This window comes from Geospiza fortis, unplaced genomic scaffold (assembly GCF_000277835.1).
Source record: "Geospiza fortis unplaced genomic scaffold, GeoFor_1.0 scaffold8, whole genome shotgun sequence".
Taxonomy (NCBI): domain Eukaryota; kingdom Metazoa; phylum Chordata; class Aves; order Passeriformes; family Thraupidae; genus Geospiza; species Geospiza fortis.
Window position 1 is genome coordinate 187,362 of NW_005054414.1, and position 11,260 is coordinate 198,621.

At 44.1% G+C, this 11,260-nt stretch overlaps 1 protein-coding gene across 2 annotated transcripts in view; it reads right to left on the minus strand.

Annotated features, from left to right (window-relative positions):
• CREB3L2 (cAMP responsive element binding protein 3 like 2) overlaps positions 1-11,260 on the minus strand; it is a 71,416-nt gene that overhangs the window by 18,273 nt on the left and 41,883 nt on the right. The window contains exons 3-5 of one of the 2 annotated variants that reach the window (XM_031061426.1): positions 3,863-4,029; positions 2,184-2,271; positions 273-451 (exon numbers count right to left, since the gene is read on the minus strand). In XM_031061426.1, coding sequence (XP_030917286.1) covers positions 273-451; positions 2,184-2,271; positions 3,863-4,029 — 434 coding nt within the window. Of the gene's footprint in view, positions 1-272; positions 455-2,183; positions 2,272-3,862; positions 4,030-11,260 lie in introns of both variants that reach the window. The other variant, XM_031061425.1, reaches the window with a different exon arrangement.

An 11,260-nucleotide genomic window follows, 5' to 3' on the forward strand; every position in this document is an offset into this window, starting at 1 on the left:
CTGGGCCCTAAGGTAAAACACAGTCCATGATGGGATAAACCTAATAACACTGGTGAACCCTGTCTCAACCTGGAGGAGAGGCACATGCTGTTCCCTGTGGGAACAGAACAGACCAGTGAGCAAGAACTACCGGATCTGCAGTTTTGACCAGAGATGAATTCATCGAAACAACAACAGAAAGTTAGCAAATCTCTGTCAAAACTGGTAATTTAAAAAGTGAAAAAATAAAAAAGGCACACAGATAAATGGTGGAGAAAGCCAGCTCAACTCACATGTGGCGCAGTCAGGAGAGGGGAATTGGAGAGCATCGAAGCTGCGCGCGACGCGACCTTGGCCGTGGCCTGGAGCTGCACTGGGCTGGAAGGAGGGAGCGACCGAGCCGGGCTCTGCCCTCCCTCAGAGTCACTGCCGTGGCTGCTCGGAGGGGTGGGAGGCAAATGCAGGGGATCCACTGCTACATGGCAACAGAGACACAAAGTAACACAAGGGTTTAAGGTGTCCATTCTGACTGCCACTACAGCCACCACCACCACACAGTTCCCAGGAACAGGAGTGTCTGCTGAAAAATGGATCAAGCAGAAGGGGCAACTTGGAAGAGGTTTGGAGCATGCAGGTCTCCAAAGAAGGAATGAAATGCAGCAGCTATCTTTAGGTTTGACAGACAAAACAGGGCTCTGTGCATATGCTCCAGTCACTTCTACCTACACTTCAGCTCCTTCTTCAAATGCTTTGAGGTTCATGTATAATGTAAAGTACAAGCTCCCTGTTCCTGGGAAACCACATTAACAGAGGGGCTCTGAGCCAGCATACTTTCCCTCCAAAAACAATAATATTTTCTAACTTTGCCATGGATTAAACAATCTGCCAGTATTTGCAAGGGAAGGGATCACATCCAAGGAGTTACATGATCAGGAAGGACATGATTTGGCAGAGCTGGGAAGTGACTGACAACCTAGTGACAGCAAAGGCTTCGGTGCACTGATGGAGCAGGAGCAGCACAGGCAGCCACCACAGGAGCCTCTCTCACAGAGTCTATCCAGGGCCAACAGATAACCTCAGCTGCAGCCAAAAGAACCTGCTCTAGAATTGTCAAAGTGCTGCTTATGATCAAATGGGTCTGGACCAAGAGAAACAGGGCATGTCTCACCCACTCTTACTAAATGGACAATTTAGCAGATGCTCAAAACAGCCATAACTAAGTCACTCTTTCTCTGAGCTACATTTAAAGCAATTGAATTTTGAAGTAGGAAGATACAAGGCTGATTTACCACCTTCCACTTCTGTTATGCTTTTGCATATTTGAGTTGAAAAGATCAAATGGGTGGTAAGGGAGGATGGAAGAAAAATAGTAAAAAAAAATTCTGTAATACTCTTTTTATCTCACATGATAGCTCTTGCACTTGCCAGAAGAAGAAACATATTTGAAAAACAGAAAGGCCCTTAATCCCACAAAGTGAGCAAACAAATCTACACCTGGGTTGAGATACAACCTCTCTTTATCCACCTGCTACATCATTTATTTCTCTCCCTGGAGCAGTGCTACTTACCCACAGAAATTAATTCACTAACAGAATGTCAAGTGTTTCTAACTAAAATGCAGTTATCTGCTCAGATCTCACACCAAATATTTGGCTCTTCCAAATTTTCATGGTTTTAATTGTGTTTAGCTTTCAGGGTAGGGATCTTTGCTCCTCCTTTCACATTAAAGTGCAAGTACAAAGAGATAATGATTGTTCTTAAAACTAATGTGCTACAAACAGATTCACCTAACTTTTATTTTCATATAAACTCACATCCTGCTTTTGCACCAGAGGTTAGCAGTAAAGTTTCTTATATCTTAACTAAGTCTCCTCAAATTGATTTCTTTTCTGTCCTAAATAATCCTGTACCTCAATAATTCAAGCTCCCTTCAGTACAATTATTAATATCCTACAGAGCAAAAGGGATCATTTTCTTTATGATGAAAAAGGGGTGGGGGGGGAAGAAAGAAAAACAAAACTTCCTATAAAGGCTCAGAGAGACTCTGGCTCTTCAATAGCCTGACCTGAATCCCTATAAAACGACAGCTTCAGCCTAAAATCTGACATGGTGAACAAGAAATCCAAATATTTAATCAGGGTAAAGTACATTTATTGTACTTGCTGGACATCTAGCCCTACATTTTCATTTGGTATTTAACAGACCTTCCTTAGAAGAGAGGTTCAGGAACTGATCCACTTCATGGGGTTCCAATTTAATCTCTGGAAGAACTTTCTGGGTCAGTGGTTTCATCTAGAAAAGAGAAATTAACAGCATGAAAACCTGGAGTACACATCTTAAAGTCTTAATAGAAGGGCACAAGGATTACTTCTCCATAAATGGAGAGGTTTCCTCTCCTCCTGCTCTGCCACAGGAAAGCTTTAACTGCTTCACACAGTTTGCTAAACCAGGCTACAGAGAATATTGCCCTGACTACTCCCACTATGGCTTTTCTTACTACTATATTTAGCTAAAATAAAAGATTACGCCTCAGAGATGACATTTCAGACTGGAAGTTAACATGTAACCCACTCCAATTACTTCTCTTAGCAACAGAGCCGCTGCTAGGATTTGCTGGACTGCAGGCTCTGTTTGAGCAAGGACAGGAACACCCCTGGGAGTCAGGGACAGCCTCCTAAAGACCATTGTCATCTGGGAGCAAGAGCAAGGTGCCAGTCACTGAGCACCAGGTTTTGGGACTCAAGTTCCTTTCACAGTGCTGAGGAGCAGGAAAAGAGACACTCACTGCTGACTGAAGTTTGGAACACACCTGGCCTGCCCTACTGACAAGGATGGGGCACCAGGCTGCCAAGCTTTGCCCAGAGCCTGTCTGTGTGCTGCAGTGCCAGGCCTGAGGAGGCCAGACTGGCACACCAGCAGGCTAATTGCAGCCAAAATCTCTCCCAGTAACCTGTGTAACCAATCCATGCAACAGCAGTGAGCCACCAGCAGGTCCCAATACTCAGCAAATCACAGCATCCCAAGCTACAGCAGGACTGTGTCCTGGGAACAGCACATTCAAGCCAGGAGAAAATTATAGGAAACTTGTGCTTAGCTTCTTTCAGTTTCTCATAACATAATTTCTGTTGCACCTATTTCTGATCCACATCCAAGTGGAAACATTTATTTTCAGCATACACCAACTCCCTCCAGCCTGGACTGACATTGCATGCTGGGGGCTGACAACAGCCATGCTTCTTCCTCTACTGGCTGGGGACCCTGGTGAGCCTCCAGCTGCTGCAGTTCACTCGCCTTAACCCAACCACAGCCAAACTAAGCTCTTTAGAATGTCCACTGGCTGCTCCAGCTGTGGTCAGAAGAGCATCACAAAGCTCCTTGTGAGGCTGCTTGGTCCGGAAGTAGCAGCAGCCTGAAATGTCAAAGCTTCACATATCTGGCAAAAGTAACTTTGCAGGCAAACAGGGAAACTCTCCAGTCAATCCAAACAAGGACTCTTGTTCTGCTAAGGGGAAGGCACAGCAGCATTAAAGCAAGGTCTTATTAAAGACACTTAGCTTGTCACAGGCTTCACAGAGCAAGTGGATTAGGCAGTTCAGGTGCAACTGGTTCATTAGAAACTATTCAAATATTTCTAGAAACCCAAGAGCCCCAGGCTTTGGGGTTAGCATAGAAGACAAAGTTGTATATCCAAACATTAGGAGCTAAAGATGCAGACAACAAGCTCTTACAGCAATAGTGGGACACCAGCAAACATTAAAAACCATTAGAACAGACTGCAGTGTGCACCCTGAACTGCCAAGCTCTGGCACCAAGGAGGTTCCACTGGTAACAGCCTTAGGAGAAGCTGGGGCTAAGTGTGCAGAGAGAACAGAGTGTGCAGTACCAGGGCATCTGTCTGGAGCTCAGGCTGTTCCCCCTCCAGCGACGTGGCCGTGACGGTGAGACTGACTGAGGGAGCAAGGCCTGATGTCTCACAAAGCCCTGGCTCAGTCTTTATTGCAGCTGGAGTAAACTCTGTAGCCAGACACCATTCCTCATTTTCCAGGTCACCTGCCAGGGAAGGAAATTGGACACCACATGTTTAGATCAGAAACAGAAAGACTACAAATGAAAATAATGTCATTCCTCTTCCAGAGAAGGGAAACAAACACAGAAGACATTTTAGTCTATCAACAAAACTCTGCCCTTACTATTGAGCTTTCAGTCAATGCAGACAACCATGCCATTTCAGGGCTGTAACCTAATCCTAGCCCCAGGATACACAGAGGAGCAGCGAGGAAAGACACAGAGCACTAATCACTGTGCATTGCTGAAAGCTGCTAATGCGTAGCAGAACAAGACTAAACAAGCTCTGGGTAAAGCAGCCAGAGAGCCCTGTCCTAAACAGCCTAATGCCTGCTGACTCAGTTTTATTCCTCCTTCTAGAGATAGCCTTTAGCCAGACTTCTGCTTCTTCTACTGCTTGCAGGCAGCAAATAGCTCAAATGGTGGGATTATACTCTTTAAAACAAAGTATTTGTCACACCCTTAAGTTCATTTTTTTCCCCCCAAGGATTCATTTAGTATGTGCAAAAGAGGATATAGGCTTTGATGATTTCACAGGAGCACCAGTGCCATGGTGATCATGCTGATTTCCTCCACAGAGCCTCTGGGAAGTGACAGCACAAGATGCATATTTTATCTGGCAGCAATGCAACGTGCATCACGTGTCAGCAGAATTATCCCCTAACTCCACTTAGTGAAAGCTCCCTAGTCAAGAGAAAGCCATGCAACTTTTTTCTAGACAAAACTGAAGAGTTTGCTCAGCATTGTCAAGAACTGGAAGAAGGTTGGCACGGCAAGTTTAGCTCCCCATCTCCATTCCATTTCCATTCACTGTTTTACTTGCTGAAAAAGGACTTATTTTCCCAGGTCTGAAGTGTAATAGAGTACCAAGAACTTAGAAAGACTCAACCTTCGAAACAATTCCACAAGGCTATTAACAAACCCTTTTAAAAATACAAAATAATCAAATGCATTTTTGTCAATTGCAATTCTGCCTTAGAAAACTTCCTATTCCAATTGAAATGGAATTAGTCTTCCCTCTTTCAGGAGAATATCCTATAGCGGGGGCACTGCATCCCAGCTGCGTGTGGCACAGTCCTCTGCCACGGCTGAGCAGTGGCTGTAAGAGGCATATCCATTAAATAGAGCAGCTGGAATCTGAAAGCAAATATACACAAAAGGAAGAAGAGTGCTGATCTTTCTTTCAAAGCCTTCTACTGCCTTCAAACAGATTCTTTACTGCATATATGAAATTAAGAGAGAGAGAGAGCAAAAACATCCACTGTAGGGCTGGTTTAAGCAACAGAGCTCTGAATTAACTGTGTGCTGCACCAACAGCCTGGGAGGCAGCCATGGGGCTGTGGCTGTGCCACCAGCACTCTGCAAGGCTGCACAAGACCCTTCATTCACAGCTGAATGTATCGAGCTGGTGAGATGTCAACAGAGCTCAGCTGCAAATAGGTAACAAAAACAAGAGTGGGTTTACAGCCTGTGCTGCTGTGTGTCCTTGCTATTAAGACCACACACACACAGAGCACACAGGCACTGGGCAGAAGCTGGGTGCCTGGAGGAAGGGAGGAGAATGTGCATCTCCAGTGCTGGTAATTACTCTGTGGTGGGACCTAACCTCCACCACTGGCAAGGAAGGAGGTAATTTGAGTAAAGACACACCAAGGAATTAAAAATGAAAAATATGTATCCTGTAATCAGAAGCTCAAGAACAGCAAGGCCAGCACTCTGCCAGGTTAACTGCAGAGCAAGGGCTAAACACCATATTTAAACTTCTGGAGAGCTTGCTCCCAAAGCTTCCTGGGAAAAGCAAAAATGCAAAATTAGAAGTATTTATGGGGAAAAAATAGGTAGGCTTGCCTAAATATTAACTCAGGAGAGAGGACATTGCTCTTTTTCAACCTTCCCTGAGCCTCTCTAGTCACAACACAAAAGCAGCAGCTCCCTCTCAGCTTGCTGTGTATGCATTGTTCAGGCAAAACCTTTAAGGTGGTTGGAATTCTGCCTGGAAATCCAGAATCCCTTGGCAAATGCAACTTTCAAATGCCTGTTTGGATAACTTGAGTCAAAACTGGCCCCACATCACCTTGTGCAGAGCCTCCCTTTGCTGCCTCTTGCACCTCTGGGTCGAGCTACCCCTGGGGCAGCACTATTGTGAAGGCTATGGATAAATTAGAGCTATTAGTGAAGCCAGTAATTAGCCCTTCATTTTCTTAAATTTGTATCATCATGAAAGTAGAAGGGAAATCCAGCCATGGGGGACCAGCACAACAGGGCATGTCCTCTAAGGCTGCACTTTATGATGTTTATCACCTCTAATCCCCAGACTCATAATGAATATTCAGCTGCTCTAAGACAGCGAGATATGCTGGCCTTTGGCTGGTCACTTCACTCCTCTGGAATCCGTCATTTTACTCTTCTGGAAGCCAACTTTGCTGATTAACTTGACATCCCTGCCATCACCACTTAGATCTGCATAAACTGCTCAGAGTTATTCCAGGCTTTAAGCCAGTCTAACCAGTCTGTAGGGTTACAGAGGTTTTTACAGGACAGCAACACGGTGCACTTAGCACTGAGCTAATTCTGAACAGCTGCATCTGGCACTTCTCTGACACTGCCTCCTACAATGCATGGTGACAGCTGCCATTCCAGATGAACAATCCTGAAAGGATGGGAGGGAGGGCTGGTCAAATCTCACCTTGATACTCTCCTTCCCCCGCACCCCTTCCCCTGCCACCTTTTTCCAAATTGCAGTTACACATTCCCTACCTGGATCAGGGAGTATTGTGCTACAATACTCCCTGATCTTTGACACAGTCTAGCTTCTGAAGTCATTAATAACCCCTCTCTGCTCCAAGGGATTTCCCACTCTCCTTTCTCCTCTTCCTGAGCACTGCAGGTTGAAATCATCTGAATAACATTCTTAGTTTACTCTTATAATAGTTCCTTAGCATCTTAGTGTACTCTGCCAAGCACTGCACTAGCAGAGCAAAGTGGCAACCCTTCTCCCAAAGCCCTTGAGAATGTAACACAAAATGAGAAAAACAGAGGGAAAATGCAGCAGGATAAGAGATCAGTGGTCATACAGAGAGGTATGGCACATCCTCCAAGACAAGAGTATTTCAGAGAACCACGAGAGAGGTTTCACACAATAATGAGAACAACAAAGAAGGTGCATGTGAAATACTGGAATGAAAAGGACAACAGGAGCTGGCTCAAGAGACCCATTTGAGGAAGAGGGAGGTAGGTGTCCTCTCCAAACCAAACCAAACCAAGATGTGCTGTGGTAAGAGTAAACGACTGGTGTCAAGAAGTTAGAGGTGTTTATGTTTATATTTCACATGATCCAGGAGGTACACATGAACTCTTGAGCCACAGTCCAAAACAAGAAGCTGAGAATATGATCTTCATGATGGTACGAATTCTAGACAAATAGGAAAAGGGCAACACTGCATCCTCAAAGGTGAAACAAAATATGCTGCAAGTCATTCAGATATCGAGACAAGAAAGCCTAAACAAGAGATTTGGCTCTCCAAATGGCTAAGAAAATACACATCCTAAGTATTGTCACTTTGGTTCTCTTGAAAAATCTCTTCTCAGGCTTCAGAACAGTTCACTGTTGAAGAAGTGATCCTGGCTGTCAGTTCCCTCCCCAGCTGAAATATTGTACAAACCTCAGAACCCTATCATGCAATGACTGTTTAGATGAGTAGCATTCCCCTTTGCCTACACTTTCCCAAGTCCATGAATGCTAGGCATTTTGGCACATGGAACATGTAATTTAGGGAGTCCACACAGCACTTGGCAAAATCCCAACTAACACTTCTACCTGCAATGCACTAATGCTGATAAATTGCACAGGTGAACTGAACATTCAGGCTGCAAAGCACCCAAGTATTAAGAAATACCTGTGAATGTTTAACTCAGTGTCCTTTTGCACATCCAATACACCTAAAAATAGGAATGCTTTAATGACTAAACAGTTTCTCTACAGAACCCATGCTTTATCCAACAAGCACAATGCATGGTGCTTCACTAATTGAGAAGATATTCCATGTTTTGTTCTTTGCACTGTCTCATGCACAGCCTCGCCTCTCCTTTACCAAATACAATCCAAATTTTGTTCCCACAGGGCTATTGAATTCCCTGCTAGGGAAACATTCCACAATCTGAATTCATTTTCACAGTGGAGCTGAAAATTCAAGTGAGACATGGGGAGACTAAGGCCAAAAAGTAAACAGTCATTTCAAATGGCCAACTGGAGACAACTGGAGACAACTGGAATTGGATTTTCAGATGATTTAGCCCTGTTACTACATTTGATCAAAATCCAGCACACTTTCAGGTTGGTCTGTGAGCACCTACCACTGCTACAAGTTAAACATCAGAGTTTCAACTCAGCCATCCAAAAACCCCATTCATCACAGCCACCCAGGGTTTGTGACACATGCACCTAAGATCTCCTGTGTCCAATACAAAAAAACATTTTTGTATATCTGTATTTACACACATATTTTAAAAATTCTACATAGTCTCTTAATAAGACCATGTGCAGCTTTCTAGGATATTCATATCAGAAGAACTGCAACATTTTGTTTCTCTTCTTGTTCTGTGGACGTGGTATAGAAAGGCAGGGTAGGCAAAGTGGAAAACCAGGTGAAAAATGCTTACCTCAACTGTACAGTTTTTCTAATATGAGAGTTCCCAAAAGTTTTGCTTTCCTTTTTTATTTCTATCCAACTAATTCTTCAATCTTGTCCAACATACCACCTCCTTTCCTGTGAAAAAGTAGATCTTCTCCAACACTGACTAAATTTCACCCTTTCTGATAGATGTACAGAAAAACTTACAAAAATAACTAAAATGGTGTCCCTTGCTCCCCACATTCTTTTCAGCACTCTTTATTAGAGTTTACAGAGACACTTATTGCTGGATAATTAAGTTGCATGTGCATTTATTGCGCATTTTTAAATAAATGAGAGATGCACTCTGCATCTCAGCCCCGCTCCTCTCAAGTACAGAGAATGCAAGTACCCAGAAAAACAACATGCCTCTCACCTTTTTTTCCCCTATGTAAACAGTAAGACTATGTAAACTATGTAAACAACCCACACGAAGGGAGTACCACTGAACCCAATCTTTGAAGGGGACAAAAGCCCATACCACCATTACAGATCTCCATCACAGAGAACAGATGCATGCACTGAATGTCATTTCAAACCAGTGTGCAAATATGACCTCTAGAATCATCAAGGGATACATCCTTATCTGTATCACCAGAATGAAAAGGAAGCTTTTGCCTCCTCCTTAACATCACTCTGTTCAAGTGATGGATAAAGTAACTTAGAGAAAAACAAAACAGAAAATTTAGAGCAACCATAGACTATCAGTCAAAGTGCTCTGCACAGGTATCAGAAAAGCCATCTCTGAACAGGGTAATGCAGGAAGTTCCCTAATGAGTCAAAGTGTTCTCCAGCCAAGTGCACTTAAATAACCTCCCTCTTCAGCTGTGTTACAGATTTGAACAATAGGGTTTCAACTAATTCCTTTTGGCAGACCTTACACTGTCACCATGCACCACGGGGCTGCATGCACAGCCCACCTGGCTTTGCATAGCCATGCCATGAACAACATCTGCAGTCTCAGGCTCAACTCACCACATGTTAATGACACACCTTGATGCAGAGGGTGCTTAAACTGCACCAAGGGTCCCTGTGTGTAAAGCTGGCCTTTGAACAAATGTCCATCCTCACCTGAATCCTCCCTCTGAGGGGAGTGCCTCTATACAAAGAGCAGTGGGACCTAGGGGTGTCACCACCACAGAACAGCTGCCAGCTGGAAGCCAGACAACTGCAAAGAGAAAGCATCTCTTGGAAGAGGCTCACAAGTTGTTTTTAGGGAAAATGTCTGCTTGATCTGTCAGAGAAGCACCTATGCACCATGAACCCAAAACGGCTTCTGATGCATACATTCTGGGCATGCTGCAGGACATGCTACTTGCAGGGAAGGAAGTTCAGCATCCCCAGCTTTGCAGTCTGAGCCTTTCCAGCCTCCCAAAGGCAAATTGGACCTTTCTGGAGAAATAACTGCTTCCTTCTCACTCCCCTGGCTTTGGAAGGTTCTCAGTGCCCAGCTCTGGGCTGACATAACGCTCCCTGTCAGACACAAGCCCTGTTTATTATGCCTGAAATGCTGAACTCCAACGCCTCTACCTCTCCCCCTCTCCCCTTTGGGAGGTGAGAGCCCACATTCATCCACAAACAGCTCCTCTTACAGATTTTCCAGATGGCATTTCCCCCTCCCGGCGTGCACACGCTGCCACCGCAAATAACGAAACCGGAGCCCTCAGAAGGGCTGTGACAAAAGAGAGACTGTTTGACTACCAAACATTGGGGTCCTTTTTAAAGTGCCAGGAAGGGAAAATTAAATAAAGGGGCAAAGATAAGCAGCAGTAATACACAGTAATTACAATGCATAGCTTTTTTCATAACAAAAGATCATCGTTCATACCAGCATCCCCTCTTTGACCAGCACGGAGTCCATGTAAAACCCACAGATAATTTGCATCACTATCAAAGTTACTAAGATAGAAACAAAAACATATCACCTTTATATACATGGGAGTCAGGCACAGACTGAGGTGGTAGCTGGATTTACAGCCTTAAAGTTGGATAACATTATATGTCCTATATAAGACTATGATTTTCTTTTTTCTTTTCAGGTATGAGAAATCTATCCACAGAAGGACCTGAGAGAGAGAAAGAACTGTTTTATTTGACAGTGGTCAAATAAAACAGTTCTTTCTCTCTCTCAGGTCCCAGTTTTTCTCCTCACACCCCACACAGATGCTGTGAAGGCAGATCTGTATTATGGCTTCAACACACATGAAATGGACTTGATGTTCACAGCACATAACTAAGTGAGCACAAGCTGTCAGTGCAACACTACAGAAAAAATGAGATCACTGGTTTGACAAACAGCAGGACTGGAAGTGGGAGGAGTATTCCCATAACATGCATCATCAGGGAAACTATTCCTGGGAAATCAGTTCCTGTAGTCACTTGACAAAGAGTTTGAAAAAGAAGCTGTAAAGGTCCCTGTATTGAGAAAGGCACAGCAATAGGTGAAGGTCCAGAAGATTCCACCCAGGGGGAAACACCAAGGAAGTGCAGTTCATTTAGACTGTATCCAAGCAGCAGTCAAGAGAGAACTTAATCACAGCCTACAA